This window comes from Sus scrofa, chromosome 14 (genome assembly GCF_054392235.1).
Source record: "Sus scrofa isolate SSC_HxYL_T2T_F1_AM1 chromosome 14, Sscrofa_HxYL_maternal_Yorkshire_Landrace_v2.0, whole genome shotgun sequence".
NCBI lineage: Eukaryota > Metazoa > Chordata > Mammalia > Artiodactyla > Suidae > Sus > Sus scrofa.
This window is the reverse complement of record NC_139396.1, coordinates 106618284-106640120: the sequence shown is the minus strand read 5'-3', so window position 1 is coordinate 106640120 and position 21837 is coordinate 106618284. Positions and strand designations below refer to the sequence as shown.

Genomic DNA, 21837 nt, shown 5'->3' with positions numbered 1-21837 from the left:
GTGACCTGTAATGGAAAAATCTAAGGAAAAAGAGTACACCATTGAGTTTTAACATGTATACTCTGTGCTGTGTGTGTGTGTGTTTGTGTGTGTGTGTGTGTGTGTGTGTGTGTGTGAAAGAGAGAAGGAGAGAGAGAGGTTAAGCCCTTACATTTAAATTTATTTCAGAAAGAAAAGTATCAGTGTAAAGTGTGACAAGGCCATGTGAGTGGTTCATCAGATCTCTACATCAAAAAGAAGTTAAGAAAATGTGGATTTTTTTCTTCTCTTTCAATTTTGTAAACAACTACATGGAATCCATATAACTTTTAAAAACAACGTAATTGAAAGAGATATACTGGTTTTGATTCAAATATTTCAATTTTCCGTATTGTTTTACTGGAGACTAAGGAATTCAGACCTTAAGATCTCAATGAAAATAAATTTATATATGGAAGAATTAATGTTAGTCAGGCTGCTACTGGAAGAGCAAATAGGTATTGATTTGTCAAAAACAGCAATTGCAAGCACAATTAAATAAGTAACTGCATTTTTTGGCCTCTTTTGCCCCTTAAAGACAGGATTGTTTCCAACTGCAATCTGAGCATGTCTCCAGAGAAAACTATTCACTAGCAATTGGAGAGTTTATGTTAAGCTTGAGATGAATATCATTGAAAATATCAGCAAATATCCTAAATCTCCCATGAGATTGTGTCACGGCTTCTGTGAGAGGAGAACATCTTCATGGTCTCATGCCTTCTCTGAAGAACCCTGTGCTGTGGCTTTGATAAAGGTACATAGGTTGTAGTTTCCTTAAAAGAAAAAATCTGCTGCAAATTCTGACCCAAAACTCTGGGGCAAATGTGATGCTCAACTTTTGAAAGTAAGCATTTTCTGGGCCAATCTTTCTTCTTTATTATCTGTCCTAGGTAAATGTACTTTAGGAACAGTCACAAAAGAGAGCCCTATTTCTCCATGGTAATTAAATGGAACATTGTACATTTAAGTTGTTCTGCAGATTGATATATAGATTCCAATAATTTTTGAGTCTTACAGCCATTAACTTTCCAAAGGGTTGTGTATTGGATGTCAAATAACCAGGTAGTCTGAGTTAGAAATGACTGGATAACATTCTATTCAGTTTGGAAGGTATCATCCTCCTTATTTGACAAATAGGGCCATGGAGCTACTAGTATGTATAAGCAAATTAGAAGCTTTCACAAAGATGCTTTCCAATATAAAGATTTTCTAATTCATTTCCAATGATAAGAAATTATTGGCTATCACACAATTATTTCACTAGCAATAATACACGTGCAATCAATACAGGTATTTATAACAAAAAATTTTCAAAGTACTAGAAGCCTACTACTAGATCTGGTCACTTCTGCTAGGATCTGCACAGCTTCATCGAGTCTCCAACATTAACAAGAAGCTTCCCTACAATCGTTCTGCTCTCACTGCAATTACTCACTAGAGTTAGGTGGGCACTAGAAGCCAAAGACGCCTACCTGTTTAAGCACCTTTGGGAGAAGTAACAGTTAAATTTGTAAAAAATATATTTGAGATTATTATATACCATAGAGACAGTAATCATATACACCCATAGTTTAATCTTCATTTCTAAGAGACAATCTAGCAGAGATTTTACTCTAGGGTCTTTTGAATTTTTCAACCCAAGAATACTTCTGCTTACCTAGGAAAGAACCAGAAAATGCCTGTATAATATAAAAGTTGCCAAGTTAGCTGATTTCTGAATGATTTTATTTCATTGGCATTCCATGAGGCAATCACTTTAATATTTGTCAAATGAAGTAAAAATAAATCTACCAAAATAACCAAACACCTAAATGTAATATACATATATATTTTAATACATACATATATGCTCGTATATGTATGAGTGTGTGTGTGTAGTCACAGTAGGGAATAGATTAAGAGAACAATGTTGATCTTAAGGAATGCATTTCTCCCTTTTCCCTCACTATTTCTTTAAAAGGGAAAGAAAGAATAAAAGAGGAAGAGATAAAGCTTATTTAAAGGCCTCATTTCCCATCATGTATTGGGATGAATTTAAAATAGAGAATAGCCCAGAAACATTGTATTGGTCTTTCCTGGATGAAGACTGAATTTCTGCAGACTAAGGTACAAACATAGTATAGACATGCTATCATTGAATACACGGTACTGAATCTATACAATTGAATAATAATAAAAAAGTATTCTTTATATATAAAATGTTTCCTGGATAACAAAAGCTCAAATAAAAACCCCACCCCTCCTCCTGTGTTCCTAGGTATACTATAGATTGATTTGGGAAGTGTTTCACAGCACTTGTCTCAGGGCAATATTTTCTGGTTTGTGGGCTAGAGTCAGAGGAATTACCATCCCCTTCACATAGGGAATCATGGTTTCCCCTATAGCACCATACTGCAGGGAAAGTGTAAGTGACTGTTACATATATCAAGCATACTCGGGTAGAGACCTGGTTATTGAAAGCCTTTGTCATTGTCCCCAGAAGCTCCACTCAGGTTGTAGCTGTCAATCAATCCAGAAGCCAGTGGTCATTCTCTGGAATCTGCTTGGCCCCTTTGTTCATTTTTTTGGTAGGTTTGAGAACTTATTATGGTCAAAACATTATGAAGTCCTAAAAATAGCACTGTTTTTCCTCCAGAGGAACTTGCTGTATTGCTACTTGGAAATAATGTAAAGCATTGGAGATTGGATCAACCAACGAATAATCAGTTCTTCAATCACAGCAAGGTAGATATTGGACAAGAGTGTAAAACATAGAGCACTTAATATACATAGGAAAATCAGAAAATTTAGATGCCAATCTTCCAACATAACTTTCCCTATTATTAGCATAAAATTGTTCAGATATTTTGAACAGCATTCTATAGAGGTCCCTGGCAAATTAGAATAACATAACTTTATTTAAAAAAAAATAAAAGACATCAGGAAATGATTCAGGGTCATAAATGAGTGACATTCATTCTCATGGAAATAATGAATATGCAACTTAATTAATTACCAAATCTCCAAATATCTATTCACATAATAAATGCAAGAAAAATGAAAAATCAAAGGTGTTTTGTAGAAATAAAAACTTCTCTGTAGGCACGTGAGCTTGAAGGACAAGATACCGATGGCTTCAGGTGTTGGCCACATTGTATCAACTTTGAATCTTGATGCAATCAGCACTTGTCAGCTGGTGCCCAAAGAGGTGCTTTTTGATGTGGACCTTTTTCACAGGAGAGTTTCATACTCCAAAAGGGGACAAATGACCACTGAAATTGACCACTAATAATTGTTCTTAACAGAGCATTTTAGTCTCAACTATCAATTTGGACATTACTACCTCTAAACTTTACATCAGACCACCAGTAGAGGTTCTGGCTGTTCATACTCTTTAGAATGCATGAGGCTATTTATAATCACATAATATATCATTGTACTTAAAAAAAATAAGCGGTTGGATCAGGACTTAAGTTTGATGATTTTGATCTTCTCAGAGTAAATGATGTATTAAAATAACTGTGGCAAGTCACAGAATATACAACCTTCTAATTAGGTGGCTTCTGTATGAATCCATTAGATATGCAACAGGTAACATTTTAGCGAAAAACCCAAGATGAGGTTGATTTCAACACAACATACTGGATATTGCAACTTGCAGGGTTTTTCTATACCTGTTAAGACCATCTTTCTAAAATTTTCCCAAAGATATAATATTTCTCAATGAGTAGTTAGATAATCTAGATGTTAAAAATTTGTAATCTTTTAAGGATCTAACAGTATTACCTCTACATTCAAAACAATAGAATGATAATGGGACATCTAATGAATACCACAAACCTTTTGTTAAAGATAAAATGCATTTCTACTAAAATATTTTCAGCATTTGAGTCTTTGAGTTACCACTAAACAATAGTCTTTTCCCCTATGGCATTATGTCTGGTATTAAAAAAAATAATCTCAAAGAGCAATTTGTCATACATTTTAAACAGAACTTAATCTTCCATAAGAATCAATATTTGATTCAGAAATAGTTACATTCCCTTTCAATGGAATATGAATCTTCCACAAGTAAATTTTAATCAAGGTTTTCCCAAACTTAAGTGAAATAAATCTTTTAAATACTTTCAAATACTGTGCCTTTTTATTTAAAACAGTGTAAACATAACAACTCAACACCACCAATACTGGAAAAAGACTGGTTATGTGAACACTAATTTCTTTGAATGCCCCATAAAAATAAGGGTAAATAAAACAGACAGATCTTCAGGAGAAGTTTCAGTTCACCTTAGCAGTGGAAAAAATATTGCTTTATTCCAAATGAACATACAGCACAATTTACTGTTCTTTTGGGGGCTTCCTGTGAACTGAATAGTCTGGGCTTTGTGTTTTCAACAATTTATTCTTTCCGTATTAACCACAGAAGCCAATGTCTTGGTCCACACGTAGTAGACTTGCTACAAAATAAATAGTAATGAGGATGATGAGAAAGCAATGGATAACTACAATTTGATTACTGGCTTTTATAAATAATTTAAGTATGCATGATTCAAATTAAACACACATCCCCAACTTGCCTTGTGGTACTGTTATCATTAATGAGCCAATAGTTGTTCCTCTCAAAAATATTCACATCAGAAATGGTCTAGGCATTATCGAGAGTTTTACAGGACCCCCATCATGCAAGTGACCTTGATTTACTAACTGAACTTTATACTTAATGGAAAAATTGAAAGTGGACAGATCTAAGAGGGAAATTTTTTTCTGAATATTAGATTCCCTGATGTTTCAGAACAAATTTTAGCAAGCTTAATACACACACACATGCACACACATATGCACAATGAACACATGTGCATATAGCATACCGTTGCTCGAATGAGCAAGCCCACACACACACACACACAGGCACACACACACACACACACACACACACACTGAGAAATGCTCCTTTGGAGCCCCTAAACAATCTTAAAGAAAAACATTTCTCCTAGCATGATTTTAATGACACAACGTTGATGTTTTTGTCTCTTTTTCCGCAATAATTTCGTACCTTCCTCTGAGATCCTCTGCCTTCAAATTTCAGAGGAAGCTGGCACATAAGAGTGGCTAAGATTGCCCTGTGACTCCCTCTACCTCCTGCCTTTCTCCTTCCAGAGTCTTTTAGCCATTCTTCAAAAAGTAAATAGAAAACACTACATTTGTTGACATGACATAACCTGTGATGAGGCTGTCGAGTGAATAGAAATTTAGGGTTTGGGATTGGCAAGCCAAATGGCAAGGGACACCTGCTCACTGGCATGTCCGCCCTCAGGGCACAGCTCATCTCACTGAAACTGGGTAACTGCCAGTGCTTTTTTATAGGCCACTGGCGCTGTGGGGCGGAGGGTCTGATTTGCCCACATCTACTAAGAGCCAAAGAGGACGGTATTGGGACTGACTGAAATTGTACTCAGAATTCTACCCAAAAGCTTTAGGTAAGCTTTATCCCTCTTGAAACATTTCTTTCCCTTTAAAAAAATATTTTGTTAAAAAACACTATGATATGAGGGCGATAGACTATTTGGTTTCTTCTAAGTAGATGCTCTTAAATTAATGCATATAAATAATTTGTATTTAATCTCCTCTCTTTCCTGTTGAGCAAAGCATAGAATGCACAGATTCCTATATCTCAAAGTCACTTGGTCAGTGCAGGGTCTCTTTGTATTTCACTTCGTAAGACAAATTGTGCCTCTCGTTCTGATTTGGCCGTGGGACTTAGGGGGAGAAAGGCTGTATTTTCACTCGCATTGTCCTCGGTTTCTACGCTGGCCAGTTCATAGTCTTCTGACCGCCTGGCATCAGTCAGAATTCGGATCTGCTCCTGGACAGTTTCTAGCAATATTTTCACTTCTTGTTGTTCCGCTATGAGACAATCGCTGACTGGAATACTCACATTGACAATATCAGCAGAGTAGGAGTTTTTGCACCATTTGATGCTTTTGACTTCAGAAATCCCTGGCATTTGCATGCAGGTTTCCTCTAGACCCACTGAGGGGATGATGGGTACGGAACTGGCCCTTGGGGATGAATATCCCATCAGGTCCTTTTGATCCAAACTATTAAAATAGGAATTTGTCTCTCTTGAAGGCAGTTGCATATTTATTGATGCATTTTGTTGGGTTGTTAAACCATTGGATGAATACCTGAAAAAGAAACACAGCGTTAATCTGTTCTTTCTGCCCTGCTTCTATAGAGTGATATTCAGTCAACAAAGCACTTTCCACATGCACCATCTCACTGAATTCTCACAGCAACCCCATGAGACGGATACTATGTTCCCAGTTAAACAGAGAAGTCAATTGAAGCTCAGATAGGTGAAGTGACTTGCCCAAGGTCACACAGAAAATAAGTGACAGACTGAGACTCAAACCCAGATCTTCTTACTTTAAGTCCAGGGATCTTTCAACACACCACAGCTGTATAGGCAGGTGGGATATAGTCTTCCTGACCTCTATCCTAGAATAAAAGTAAATGGGGATTGAGCAGGTAAGTGTGGCCTTTCCATAGTGACACACAGGAAACCCATAACGGCATGAGTCCACTCCATCAACCTGACCACCCTCTCAGCCCTGGTTTAGTCCTTCTGACTCCTTGAGGCCACCCTTGGTGGGGGCAATCTGAAAGCTCGATATTAAGCATCAAGGTACTACAGTCCTGAGTTTCTCTGCTTCACATTGCCTTCAGGAGAACCAAATTCCAATTTCCATCATTGCACACTGCTCTGTGAGAACTGCCCCAGTGCCAGTTTGGTGAGCCTAAGCAGTGGGGTGAGAGGTATACAGTTCCTCTGTCTGCCAAGGTGAACATGGAGTTCCACGGGGCATCTAACAAGCCAGTAACATTCCTCACGTGGTTTCTGGAGCCAGATAACATAGTTCATGGGTATGTGGCAGTGGCTTGTCGAGAATGCTATCATGCCATTCCAAGCTGCCCGACTATGCCAGAAGCTGGCTATCCCCTTCTTGATTGTTCAGAGCTAGTGAATTTACCATTGCCTTTGAATTTTTCTACTGCCAGAAAGTGGGGCAGGGATATCATAGCTTTGTAGTCATGGAGCTTGAACAGCAGTATTTATTCTATTTTTCAGTTATTTTTTCTTATTTTTAACCTCATTAAACATTAAAAATTTTAAGCATACTCTGAACACATTCACCCTCTATATATAATACATCTCGTTCCCCTTGTCTTACATTATAATGTAAGTAAAAAATCATGTTTATACATAGAAAGAATAATTTCAGTGAAGTGTGTTGCATACTAAATAGAAGGGTTTGTTGAACAAAGACATGATGGGAGCAATTTAGAGGTCTTTCTGCCAGATAGTATGAAAAGATTTGAAAACAAATTTAGGTGTCATTGTAGTCCCATCTTCTCTTACTGTGCTTAGTACAGAGTTGGCCATTGATATATTTTGATGGAATGGACACATGAATATGTGAACAGATCTTCAAGGTAAATACTCCCTGTATATCCCAGTTAGCATAACAAGAGCTAACATGTGCAGAGAGCTTTCAAAAGGTACTTTCATCTCTAATTAACAAATTGATTTTAAAAAACCTGTGATTTATTCATTATTATTACCATGTAATGGATGAATAAACTGGACTAAGGGGTACCCAAATGACTTGTCCCAGATTATACCCTTGGTAAGCAGCAGAGGAAGAAATTAAACCCAAATTGCCTTATTTTAACTGATACTATTAAAGCCAGAAATGAGTGGGCATATCAAGGCACACCTCAAACTTTTTGGGGACATATAATCTTCCCCTGCACAAATTGTATAGCCATGTACAAGGAAATTCTCGGGAGGGATCTTATTCCTTTCTCTTCAGTGTTATATGACTCAAAATCTGAGCCTAAAGGTTCTGATCAAGGAATCAATTTCAACAAGAAGAAAGGGGACACATTTCAGGCTTTTGTGTTCTTAGCACCATTCTCTTGCCACTATTAATGTGTATGAAGATAGAGAATGTCTGCTATCAGATTCACCGATGGCACAGAGCCAAGAAATTTAGCTAGGATAAAATTGTCTTTCACGTGGATCTCATCAGAGTATACCTGTGGGCAGAATCTAATAGGTTGAAATGTGATGGTGATGCTTACCAATTCTTAATACCTGGATCTAAATACTATTTGTAAAAACGTTGGCTAACAGTGTAAATATCTTAGAGGATTTAGTCAATTGAACCTTCAGCAAGTCAACAATATGGCTTGACTAAGAAGTAACAAGAGGCAATTCAAGCCAAACATGGAACAGCCTTTTAATATGCCTAAGTGCTAAATGAAGGACTGAGACGAGAAAGAGAAAGTGCAGTTGACTTACGTGTCACCTCCAAGCCAGGTATGGGTCACACGCTGGCAATGACTGAAGTCTAAAATGCTTCCATCAGAAGACCTAAATAGACATCTCTCCAAAGAAACATCTAAATGGCCAATAGGCACATGAAAAGATGTTCAACTTCGCTAGTTATTAGAGAAATGCAAATCAAAGCTATGATGAGGTACCACCTCACACCAGTTAGAATGGCTATCATTAATAAGTCTACAAATAACAAATGCTAGAGAGGGTGTAGAGAAAAGGGAATCCTCCTCCACTGTTGGTGGGAAGGTAAACTGGTGCAGCCACTGTAAAAACAATATGGAGGTTCCTCAAAAACTGAAAAATAGAACTACCATGTGATCCAGCCATCCCACTCCTGGGCATATTCTCAGATGAAGCTATAATTTGAATAGATACATGCACCCCTATGTTCATAGCAGCACTATTTACAATAGCCAAGACATGGAAACAGCCTAAATATCCATTGACAGCTGAATGGATAAAGAATATGTGAGGTACACCCCCACACACATACATACAGTGGAATATTGGCCATTAAAAAGAATGAAATAATGCCACAGAGATTATCATACTAAGTGATGTGAGTCAGAAAGATAAAGATAAATACCATATGATATCAACTTATATGTGGAATCTAAAATACAACACTGATAAACATATCTATAAGACAAAAATAGACTCACAGATATAGAGAACAGACTTGTGGTTGCCAAGAAGGAGAGGACAGAGGAGGAAAGGATTGGGAGTTTGTGATTAGCAGGTGCAAACTATTATAGATAGGATGTATAGACAACAAAGTCCTATTGTATAGGACAGGGAACTATATTCAATATCCTCTGATAAACCATAGTGGAAAACACTAGAAAAACAATGTATACATGTATAACTGGGTCACTCTGGAAAGTAACACAACATTGTAAATCAACTACACTTCAATAATTTTTTTTAAATTTAAAATGATGAAATTAGAGAAGATGCACTTTAAACAATTAGAACTCTCCCAGAATGTTTTAGGCCTTATATGATTTCAAGTCCCAGCACCATTACATGCTCTGAAATCTTAGACAAACACCAGCCTCACTTTAGTTCTCTCATCAGTTAAAATCATCAGGTAGTAATACTGACCTGGAGGACTGTTCAGAGGACTAACTGAAGTAATATGTGTGCATTATATAAGTAGAGGCATGCTGGTGGTCCTTGCATCCTTCCTAGGGTTTCTGTGAGTGTCCTAGCACTGATCTTTGAGTAGCTGATGCTACTCTGCAGAAGTTTAAGTGAGGGCTAAATTTCTAGATGTGATTCTTGATTAGAAGATACTCAGAGTTCTGTATCCCTTCAGAGTCAAGAACTCTTTCACACGTTTGATCCATAAGCTTGTTATTTATTGACTGTAAAATATCAGTTTGGGCCATTTGGACTGCCCTTCCTCCAATCCCTCAACAAAGTAATCACAAGTGCATTTCCTCTGTAACCATGTGAGTCAAAGCATCCTTTGAAGATGAATGATTTCAACAGTTAGTCACTTGGTTTGATTCTCCCAGTAATTCAAGGATCAGGTCAAGAAATTTATGTTTACCCAGAGGACTCCAAGACCCAGTTCTTGATATGTATGGCATTAGATGAAGTGACAAAATTGAAGGAATCCACATTTCCCATTGGAGCCATTCAATTAAGGGACTCCATTTATATATTGCCATCCATGAAGGAGATTTGTCTTCACATTCCTTTCTTGGTTTAGTGGTCTATTTAGTCAGAAAGGTCAGTATTCAGTCCAGTTCTTTTTATATGGAGTTATCACATGGGGTAGCCATTTAAGCTCTACTATCTTTAGTGTGTTCATCTATAAACTTCCTGAAGAATAACTAAATTAAAATTGGTAAAGTTGCTATTTCAATGAAGTAGGTAAACAGTATATTTAAGATCCCTTCTTTGAAGGTAACAATCTAACATTTGTGATTCCATCTCTTTCTTTCTAGCACATGAACCCATTAGTTTGGTTTGCCTGACATAACTCAGTGTAAAGCTCTGTGAGCCCCCACCATGGTTGTCACCAATCTGCTGATATGGAAAAGGCTCTGGAAGAATCGCCTTTACACCTGACTTCTGCCTCAGTCTTTTCTCAGATGGGTGCTGAATTCAAGCTGAGCTTATCAGTGCCAAGGAGAGACATGACCTACATGGGGAGTCTAACTAGCAGAGAGCATCCACATGCTTGATAAACAGGCAGGAGATGGCTGATGGCTCTTGCAAATTCATTCACTCCCCCTCCAGGCCAGGGCCAGATTTGAAGAGGGCCTTTAGCTGTGAAATTCTATTACCAATTCCATTTCCAGTCCAAAGAGACAGTCAGTCCCCCAGGAGTGGAAAATAGCTATTCTCAAGAACTGAGAATGAGATCGCTCCCTGAGATTCATTGTGCTAAGCACACAGTGACTGAGAGTCACCATTTATCAACACTGGGTGCACAGCACACACAGGAAAATGCACGTGGCCAGCCAGCTGGAGATAATACTCCAAACCCAATGATGATTGAACCAAAACAAAACTGCCACCATGCAGACAATACATGTAAGTCTCCCAGGAGTTAAAAGACAAAGCAGGGTCTGGACAGGCCATGGGAATATTTTTGCCCCTGGAGATTTGTGTATGTTTGGTTCATGACTGTGCCTTGCACAGGCTCAGAGCATCTTTACACTGGTACATATGGAATGATAGCCAAAACAGTGCCCAAAAGAAGAAAGACTGCATGAACTGTGTTCTCTCTCCACCCATAAAATCTCTGAACTTGATTTCGCCACACTCATTCCTCCTCTTAACATTCACCCCAGGAGGAAAAACAATATACCTAAGTAACAGACATTATTAGTAATTTAAGAAGAGAAGAAATTATGAAACATAACTAAACATAGGCTAAATGCAAACCCTTTTTCCAGATACAAGGCAAAGAGAAATGCCAACTACATTTCAACTTGCATTGTACATTTTGGACAACTCAGCTGTTATGTTGGATGTGCAAATCTCACCCCAGATCTGTACCAAATATACTTTATAGTCCATTTGGAAGTGCTTCAAAATTACAAAACCCAGACACAGCCTATTTATTTCCTATCTTCTAGTCTTCCTACAGAAATCTGTTCCTGAGATTCATCAGACATGGCACTGTTGAATACATATCTTGCCCAGAAGAAAAGACAAAGGTAAGAGTCTGGAACAGAACTCAAACCTGCTTTGACTTCCAACTTGATAAAGACAGAGTGTAAAAGTCACCCAGACCAAAGCAGCACAGGAACCTGGCCTGGCTCATGCAGAGAGAGAGAAAAACTAGATGCAACAAGAACCTGGCTTGAATGAGGGAACAGATTCCTGGAATTTCTGGAGTAAACCCTGATTTAATTGCTCTTGAAATGAATAATAATACTATAATAACTCCTGTGACAATAAATACCAGTACCCCTTCTCTCCTTCCTATGTGTCAGGTACAAGCTCTTGACACATGTAATTTCCTTTTAATCTGCCCAACAACTCTGAGCAAAACTGGTATAATTTTGTTCAATTTATAGACGAGAAAACTTAAGCTCAGATTATAACATTTTCTCACATTCATACATGTAGCAAGGGGCAAAGGTGAGACCTGAACTTCACTCAGTTTCTACAAGGGCTGCATGTTTGGTTGAGCAGCTTATGTTGGGTAAATGGTGCTAAGATTCATTCCATACTCCACTCACTCTACTAGGAGCCCTCTGAGGGTCTGTGTCCACTCAGAGGAAGGGACAGTTTGCACTGCAGGGATGAGCTGCAGCCATCCAATCCAGAGCCAACTTTTCTATCCCTGTACCATGAATAAAACTAGAGAGCTGAGTTCAGCTAGTTGTACATTATGACAGTATGCTGTCTATACTGACTGAGATACATTCAAGAATGCTCAGTGGAGCCGGTGCTATACATGTTACAGGTTACTGTTTATGGTGTTGTTCAAAATAGTGACTAGAGAATTAAGTACTTAGTGATTAATAATGATTAGAGAATTAAATAATAAGGATAAAGGAACACTTTAGTCCTCATAAGAGATCTCTATTTTTTTTTAAATAAAAAAAAAATTCCCAGGTATTTTAGCAACTGTATAATGCAGTGTCTAGATAGCTATACACTTACTTTCTTCCTGGTGTTATATTTCTTTTCCATCTAACATTTCCCTAATATCTATTTTCATTGTGTCTCTTCTTTAAAGTTAGTTTATCTTTGGTGGAACAAAGATAGAAGCAAGCATAAATAACCAACTAATGATGAAATCAGTGAATAAAAACCCAAGGAACAAAATAACTCAATTTAAAGCCACAGCATTCAAGGCACCCTCCCTAAATTCCATTGCTTTTAAGACCTACCCTTGGCAAGGTATTGTATCCTGGTCGGGAATCCTTGATTCCTCGAGTTGCTGATATGCTGGTCCCACAATTCCGCCCAGCCTACTTCTGGGAGAAGGGGGTGTCCTTCTGAAGGCGTTTCTGTGGAGCATACCACTCCTTTGCCCTGGGCTGCAGCAAGAGGAGAGACTCCTGTTGGGGGAAAGAAAACCAAGAGACAAATCAATCATAGCAATAATCTCACTGGGGGCTGCTCAACAAACACTGCATGTGCACACCCCAGATCCTGAGTTGTAAGTCAGGCTCCACCCCTGCTCATAGGATATCTTCTAGGAGGTACCCAAAGTTGCTGAATCCATTTTATCTTTGGAGAGACTGAGAAAAGAGAAGTTCCAGTTCTTGTGTTTCTGGTTTTCCAGTTTGGGCTGGAGTACAAGGGGCTTAAATAATGGCAGCTTTCCACCAGAGAGGTGTGCTTCAGGAATTCTTCAGCTCCTGATCCTATCCTCCCTCATCATCTAAGCTATAGGAGCATCTCTAATAGAGATAAAAATAGCCTTGTTGGTAAACACTGATAGGAACTAAACACATAAAGCTCTGAGAGCTTTATGGGGAAAAATTCCCTTGCATTAGTGGTAGAATAAACAAACCGAATTTTAATTGCCATTTTTCTCCTTAATATACATGGTACTTTCCCAGTTTCATTATCTCAAATTTTCATAAATCCTTAGAACCAAAATTATTTTTCTTTAGAGCTTGCTCTTTTAAACCCTTTTTTTTTTTGGTCTTTTTTTTTGCCTTTTCATGAGCCCCTCCTGCAATATCTAGAGGTGTGGAGGTTCCCATGCTAGCAGTCTAATTGGAGCTGTAGCCACTGGCCTACACCAGAGCCACAGCAACGTGGGATCGGAGCCACATCTGCGACCCACACCACAGCTCACGGCAACGCCAGATCCTTAACCCACTGAACAAGGCCAGGGATTGAACCCAAAACCTCATGGTTCCTAGTTGGATTTGTTAACCACTGCACCACGATGGGAACTCCTTAAACATTTTTTTTATTGAATGAAAGAGCCTTTAAATTCTATAGCGCTTTACAATTTTCAGAAGTTTCACATGCATTATTTCATATCATCCCATAATAACTTTTAAGTTTGCTTTTAGTAAATGTCTGATCATATATGTCATGTGACTCCTATGTCAGAATACCCAAATAACCATATGTTATCAGATGCCATCAAAAGGCAAAAGGCATAAATGGGGTAAACCTCAGGTAAGATCCCTACATAGATCACATTAAACAAAGAACTAGACTCTGCACAGAGGTCATATTACTCATCCCATGCCCATTCCTCTGTCTACCCCCTGAATTTATCCCACTACCATATGAACTGGAAGGAGAACTTTGCTCCGGAATAGACATTCCATGAGATGACAGTAAGTGAACCTAGAATTTTCATGTCACATTCTCATTGAGCTGTGAAAATAACAATAAAACCATACACAGAAAGAGGAAAAAACATTTTCAAAATTTAAATATACTTTCAAGTTCTAAAGGAACCAGTCCCCTAACCAAATTTATCCATATTACTATATTATTTGGAGTTCTGTAACCTTTCCCTACCAATAGCACTGTTATTTCCACTTAATAAATAAAAAACACAACATCTCAAATATTATGCAAGGTCAGAATTTGAGAACCTGACATGTGAGTGCTAGTAGCTACCTTTCTGCTTTTGGCAAAGTAACTGATCACACTTCATAGTCTTCAAGCCCAGCTTTAACCTTCTGAGTTTGTGCAGACACCAGATCATACCTGGCAACATTATTACAATGTCATTCTGCATCAAAATATTTCTGTGTTGAGTCCTAACATGCTTAATAAAAAGGACCTCTAGTTAGATCACTGAGCCAGCAAGTTTAAGGAACTCTGTAATAGTTAATTTGTTTCCCTCTCTTCCAGCTTCTGTCTGTACCATCCAATGGCAACTGTGGAGTCCATGGGGTACTCAGGCTTGGATGCTAGAATTAGCCACACCAGGGTGTGCATCTCAGGTCTATATGTTACTAGCAGCATATTGGGGGAAGCACTTCTACCAGTCAGAGTCCTGGAGGGAAATAGATGGCATCTTAAATTGGGTCATTTGGGAGGATTTTGCTATTTACAAAAATGTACGCAGTGTTTGAGAAAAAAAAAGATACAGGATGCTTCTGTACATCAGAGCTGGTAACAATGGGAAGCTGCCACCATCCTGTAACTGGAGGGATAAGGGGAAAGCGCAGTTACATGAATGAAGAGAGAAAAGGATTGCAAGAACAGGACCACCTGGCGGGTGCTGTGGCCCCAGGAACAGGGATGTAGCTGGGGCAACCAGGCAGGGAGGGAGGAGGCCAAAGCACTAGGACCTCACTGGCCCCTGCCCTTCCATCTCTTGGCTGGGCATCGCAGTGAACCAATAAAAGCCCAAAGACAAAGGAGCCTGCTATCCTCTAGGGCATAGGGCAAGGCAGAAAAAGGTAAAGCCTAGATATGAGTGGAGGAAATGCAGATAATGGTACTAGCACATGCTTAGGTATTTTTATAGGATTGCTAGGGAAGTTAAAAGAAAGTGTGTAAAATATCTAGCAGGAAGCCTGGCATATGTAAGTGCTCATCACAATAAGTTCCCCCTGATTCCTCTGCCCAGACTGACAACTCAAGGGCTTATACTCCAGGGATTTGCTTCATCTTAAAAACCTACATACGTGCTGCCTATAAATGACTTATATTACCAAAATATAATGCAATAAGCATGACATGCCATAATAGCTTTTGTTTTTGAAAAGAAAAAGGTTTCTTTTTCTTTTTTACTAAACATGAGAAATAATGACTTTGATTAATAACTTTGTATCATAAATGAGTTATCCAAATGAGTCATATTTGCAGTGCACAAAAAGAAATTAATTATTCATCACTAGCCAAAATGTCACAACCACAAAATCTACCAGGATGAACTACTGACCCATCTTAAAAAACAGTTCTTTACCTGTTGATCAATCAACTATTCAAGCTTTCTAACCCAGTGGCATTCAGGAAGTTATAGAGCACTTTGTAGGACATAAATCAGTGACCAGGTTATCAATCACGAAAACGTTTAAGTCTACTGCATGTTTTACAAAACAAAAGCTATGATATATTGAACTATAATTTACAAAGTTCTAAAAGCACCTTATAAATCAACCTTTGCCTATCTATCAGGACACACAATGTATGTCAACAAATGCTGCAATGTCATTGAACCAAACAAAAAGGAAGGTCTCTCAGAGACTTCCTTATCTAATCTGTGAGTGATTCCTGGAAACCAGAGTAGAAGCCAAGTTTAAGAGGGGGTACATCAACAGACAAAAGTAGGGGTAGGGTATTTGCAGCTCAAATACATTAGAAGCTATAATTCTTTATTATACCAACTTTAAAACATGCATGGCATAATACAGTACTTAATATTATATTTAATTATTTTACTTGGCTGGATGGAATACCACTTTAACATGTGTTACAACCAGCAGAGGAAAATGCTCCTTGGAAAAAAAAAATCTTCTAAATGGCTGATAATTTTGTACTTCTTTCCCTAACTGAAGATCTTCCATTAGGTCCAATGAACTTAAAAGCTCTTTTCACAGCGAAATATTTATAAATGCCCCAAATGATATAAACCAAAAATTGTAGTTAATAACTAAAGTAATTATCCAGCAGTCAAACATATTTCATCCTGTGTTGAAAATATTTAAACCATTTTTTTTAAACTTAGAAAACCCTTGGTATCTCATTCTCTACTCATGTAGAATAAAAATCACCATCAAATTCTGAGGATTAGTATCCAGAGTAACTGAAAACCTCATAGGAAATGTGGCCAGCAACAATAAAATCTGTCCCTAATAGGTGAAGAAGTTGGTTTCCTTAAAGAATTCATACTTCTGTCATGTTGGTTTTCAAAATAGATACCTAAAGACCAAGGGTCAACAACATTGATTGTTCATTGCTGGTAACAAATATTTTTTCCCTCTTCTGTTTTGAAAAAATTTTTAATCTTTTCATAATCTTTTCAGAATTTTTTAAACACTGTACTTCTTACTAAGAAAAGGAATCTTAATCTCTAGTCAACTTCCACAAAAATTGAGGATATATTTTGGATACACATATATGTAATGTCTGTTCCAGCAAGTCCCAAGCACTGGCACTGTAGAACAAAGACATTCAATTTTCAGAGTTCCAGTTTCCTTATGTAGAAAACATAGCATCTAACTAGAAGATGTTGAGGAATGTGCTCGGCCTCAGAATGCTATAAAATTTTTAAGATGACTTTTATAAGATAATTTTATTTTTGGCTTTCTCCCCCAGAGTCAATTTTTATGGTCAGCTTATAAAAAAGGGCCACTCCATTGATAATGGCAGATCTTATAAACTCAAGGAGATTTTCTAGGCCTCTTTCCCCTGGAAAGTTTTCTTTAAGAACCATGTTAGAAGACCTGAAGCATGTCCCATCAGCTGCCTAGGGAAGAATTAGTCATTAAATTTGCAGAGGGTGATAAGGCAGGCTAGGGAAAATCATGTTTTTAATAGTCTTTGGAATGCAATTGTTTCATTCACTGGGCTGTGTCTGCAGCCTTGACGGGTGGTGTTAATAGTTCCTTAGGTTTCTTAAAGGGGCATGGTTGCCTGCTGGTATCTTTGGTTTACCTGCTGTGAGATGTTAGAGCATCACATCCTGGGGAACTGCAGAAGAAGCAAGAACAATCATCTTTCCTGAATAATGCTGCCATTCCTTGGCATGTATGGTCCAGCTTCATACACAGTGTCAATGTGCCCATGCCCGCCACCATTAGCTCTCTGTACCTGTGGTGTTTGACAGATTGGCTTCCTCTGTCAGGAGAAGGGACCTCTGGGAATGACTGGGGGCCGGCAAAACTTGACTCCATCATTTTCCCCAATGCAGTCACAGGATGCCTTTCCGCCTTTGAATACTGTGGAAAATCACATGCACAAAGTTAAGCTGGAGGAGAAGTTATGAGAGGAGGGTCTCTGATACTATAGCTATGTGTCAAAACACTACTGGAACTTACCAGTAACTTTTCCACTGGGCACCTGATTAGGAGAATGATAAAGACATCATTTTCATCCCATTTCTCACACACTGAGTATGCTCTCTCCCCTGGTCCCCCAAACTCTTTGTGATTAGATAATGTCCATATAACAAGGTTCCTCACTTTAGAATCCCATTACCATCTTTTCATTTCAGCATTTACCCATGGCACACTATGCCTAAGAGCCAAAGTCACAAGTGTTTTTTTTTTTTTTAATTGAAGTATAGTTGATACAAACTATTATCTAACACAAGTATTTTTTAGTCAATGTACATTTTACCAAAAAATTAATTAGGGCTGAACTACTAACAATAGGGATTCAATAAATGCTGATTGAATGAACTTCAAACAGTTTTAGAATTATGGAAGGTTCTGATTTAGAGTATCTTCCCACCACTCTCCACCGTTTCCCTCTTTCGGCCTGTTACCAGGTAATTGCTATATCTAACAAGAGAAGTGTGTGAACAATTTATTCTTTATAGTTATAAACCCTTGGTTTCACCTTTAGCTATGGGGTATCATGAGGCATGGGAGCCTAGAGAAAACCATATATAGAAAACTATATGGCTTTCTTTAGGCACATTAAGAAAGACTTTTCCCCAGAGTTCTCCTATGACATAATGGATTAAGGATCTGGTGTTGTCACTTCAGTGGCTTGGGTTGCAGCTGTGGCACGGGTTTGATCCCTGGCCCAAGGAAATTCCACATGTCGCAGGTGCAGCCAAAAAAGAAAAAAAAGAAAGAAAACTTTTTCCCAAGGGAAATATCACATGAAATCTCAACCAGGCAGCAGTTGCCAAGTTTACCACTCCTTGGACACTTAGCACTTGAACAAGCAGTAAGGGGTAGCAAGTTCTTTTTCTAGAAAACTATGCTGAGAAATGACATTTTTTGTATGTTAACCAAACTAGAGCAATATATGAATAAGAATTTCACAAAAAAATAGATATACAAAATACATATGAGAAGGTGTATCACTGTACTCATTGTAAAGAGGTGAAAATCAGAACAGAGAAAATTAAATTTCAGGAGTATCTAGAAAAGGCAAAGATTCAAGAAAAATAGAGTTGGTGCTAATTTGTTGGGGTACACATTGGCAAAATGTTCCCAGATTTTAAACATATATACCCTGTGATCCCAAATACTACTTCTAGGGATTTCTATTGTTAATTATAAAAGTTCAAAATTATACAATTACCAGGATTATGTCAGTGGTGGAATTTTTAATGACAAAGAAAAAAACAAAAAAGAAAAAGAATTAGAAACTATAGAAATGGCCACAAATAAATACTATACAGCCATTGAAAAGAATAAAAACAAGGTGCAAAAAATGTATGCATAATATGGATCCACTTGTGTAAATAAGGAAAATGCAGTAAACAGATGTGTACATAAGTGTATGTGGGTATATACAAATGTATTTAGCTTTGTGTGGGTATATACACATATGAATAGATTTTATATGTACATATACATGTATATTTCTGTGTGCATATGTTTGTGTGTGTCTGTGTCACCTATGCAACTGCACAGGAAACAGATGGAAAAAAAATTTAACTAGATGGTATCCTTGGGAAAAAGTCTATCAGTGGGGATTGGCTATGGAGTCTAGGGAAATTGTCAAGGTTATGTAACTTCAAAATTTTTAAGTAAATGTTTTCTTTTTAAGTACTTCCAAAATAACCCAAATATTGTTAGTAATGACATCTTGAATCAGAATATGATTTTTACGAAATGGATTTGACATAGGCTAGACTTCTTACAAAATGGTGTGAATGACATGGAATAAAAAGAAGATATAGAGATAATTTGGAAAATTATGGTTGTTTTCAGTGACCCCAAATGACAAATTCCAAAGAATGATGGAAATACCTTCAAGTGTACTTCTCTGATGATTAATTAAAGCTGTTTATCAGAAACCATGGAAAAAGTGAACTGAATCAACATGTTATTGAAATATAACCAACATCTTTAATTTCTATCTGATTTTAAGGTTCTATAAAAGACCTACTAGGATTTTTTCCCTAACTGCTAATAAAATTGTTTTGGAAGACAAACTCAGGGGTTCGCTGTGGTGCATCAGGTTAAGGATCTGGCATGTCACTGCTGTGGCTCTGACCCCTACTGTGGTTCGGGTTCAATCCCTGGCCCAGGAACTTCTGCATGCTTGTGCCGTGGGCACAGTCGAAAAGAAGACAAACTCAGATGCTCAGAAAGCTCAGCTATAGATTCAGGTGAGATTATCTGGAGGCATCTGTGGCAAATTGGAGGGGATACCTTCTGCTCTGCTTCTGCAGAGGGCTATCAGTGGGAAACATTGGCCAGTTTTTTAGAGAAATTGCCTAATCATGAAAAGTCAGCAACCCATTCATTTTGTAAAAGCAATGTATGTCAAAAAGCCTAATTCAGCTTTGGGGCCATTAGTTCAGAGCCTCTGCTTCGAATGAGACTTAATCATTGAGAGACAGAGGGCCTTGTTCAAAATCAGGGATAAAAGTCTCAAAGAGAATCAACCTCTTACTTGTTCTGCTTGTTCATAGTGTTCATAACAGATATTGTGTTCTAAATATTTTCTTTCAAATGCTTAGATTACTGTTACACTCTACAGTGGCTTTCAATGGTATTATTTTGGTCCTTTAACACAAATTTGTTTCCAAAATTTATTATTTTGGATTTTAATCATTTCTCTCATAGACTTTTTGAGAATCATTCTCATTTCAGTGTACTGATCTGAGGTACAGACTTAAATTCCTGGTGCCCCCATCTAAGGTTGATTGAGATACATGGGAACACTAAAAAACCTAATAATTTGGCAACCCTTCAAGTTAATAATAGCCCATACATATTGGTTCGAATGAATTTAGAGGGAGATTCCAGTTTTCATTTCTGACAAATAAAGAGCTTAGAAATCATCATTTCTGTCCTTAACAATAAGAAAAAAAGCTGAACAAACTGAAAATCAATGACTGTTGTTATATCCATCAGATAATTGAGGTTGCAAGGCAAACCACCACTCTAGAATCTGGAGAGACGTGAATACAGAGAATCATAGTCAAGATGAGCTTACCTACAGAAGAATCTGCCAGAAACATAAACTGATAGGAACACTTAAGCAGTAATTTTAATAAATGTTTGGAATCGGTGTGTGAACTAGAGGGAAAGTAAAAATTCTCTGAGGGCTGCCGTTTTAGGGAGTGTTCTCACACTTCCATAAGTTTAACCCTCAGGACCACACCAGATTCTCACAACAAAGAATCAAGAAAGGAAAGGGAAAAAAATCATCCCATGTCTCTGATGAGGAAAGGATAAAGTAACCATTTTGAAATACATGCAGAATGTTCTCCATTACAACTGCCTACTTTTCAGTGAAAAGAGACTTTATCAGAGCCTGATCTCACCTGAGAACATTTTTCTCAATAAACAACTGAAGGATTTTCCGTTGTGGCTCAGCAGTAACAAATCCAACTAGGATCCATGAGGATGTGGGTTCGATCCCTGGCCTCACTCAGTGGGTTAAGGATCCAGCATTGCTGCCATCAGCTGTGGTGTAGGTCACAGATGCAGCCAAAATCTGGCATTGCTGTGGCTGTGGGGTAGCCCAGCAGTTACAGCTCTGATTCAACACCTGGCCTGGGAACTTCCATATGCTGCACACGCTGCGCTTAAAAAAATAAATAAAAATAAACAAACAACCGAAGAAGAGACAAAACCGTTGAAATAGATTCCAGATAACTTAGATGGTACTCTGCTTGCATGTAGGGTAAGCATAACTCCCCAGTCCTTAAGTATGGGCTATACATAGTCACTTCCTTCCAAAGAGTACTCCGTAGAAGCAGAGGGGTGGAGAGAGTAAAACCTCAGTGGAGATGTGTGACATATACTACCTCAGACACATGACCAAAGGAATCATCGACAGTGATAAGTCATATTGATAGTACATCCTTTTGAGAGGATGTGATGAAAATGGCACTGGGT

At 37.9% G+C, this 21837-nt stretch overlaps 1 protein-coding gene and 1 long non-coding RNA gene across 12 annotated transcripts in view; one reads left to right on the top strand and one right to left on the bottom strand.

The window, feature by feature from the left end:
* The window catches only part of LOC110256712 (uncharacterized), a 451478-nt gene that overhangs the window by 424460 nt on the left and 5181 nt on the right, over nucleotides 1–21837 (top strand). Inside the window, exons 5-7 of one of the 4 annotated variants that reach the window (XR_002338610.2) lie at nucleotides 557–772; nucleotides 11497–11577; nucleotides 14705–19794. This is a non-coding gene — a long non-coding RNA (uncharacterized LOC110256712). Of the gene's footprint in view, nucleotides 1–556; nucleotides 773–1978; nucleotides 2125–2653; nucleotides 2743–11496; nucleotides 11578–14704; nucleotides 19795–21837 lie in introns of those variants that run through there. The other 3 variants (XR_014828204.1, XR_014828205.1, XR_014828206.1) reach the window with 3 other exon arrangements.
* Nucleotides 1727–21837, bottom strand: part of NRG3 (neuregulin 3) — a 1098475-nt gene continuing 1078364 nt past the window's right edge. For 2 of the 8 annotated variants that reach the window (XM_084997437.1, XM_084997438.1), the window contains exons 7-11: nucleotides 17615–17742; nucleotides 12763–12933; nucleotides 6424–6495; nucleotides 5933–6182; nucleotides 1727–4454 (exon numbers count right to left, since the gene is read on the bottom strand). In XM_084997437.1, coding sequence (XP_084853563.1) covers nucleotides 4389–4454; nucleotides 5933–6182; nucleotides 6424–6495; nucleotides 12763–12933; nucleotides 17615–17742 — 687 coding nt within the window. In that variant the 3' untranslated portion in view covers nucleotides 1727–4388. Of the gene's footprint in view, nucleotides 6183–6423; nucleotides 6496–12762; nucleotides 12934–17614; nucleotides 17743–21837 lie in introns of all 8 variants that reach the window. The other 6 variants (XM_001927008.6, XM_084997433.1, XM_084997439.1 and 3 more) reach the window with 3 other exon arrangements.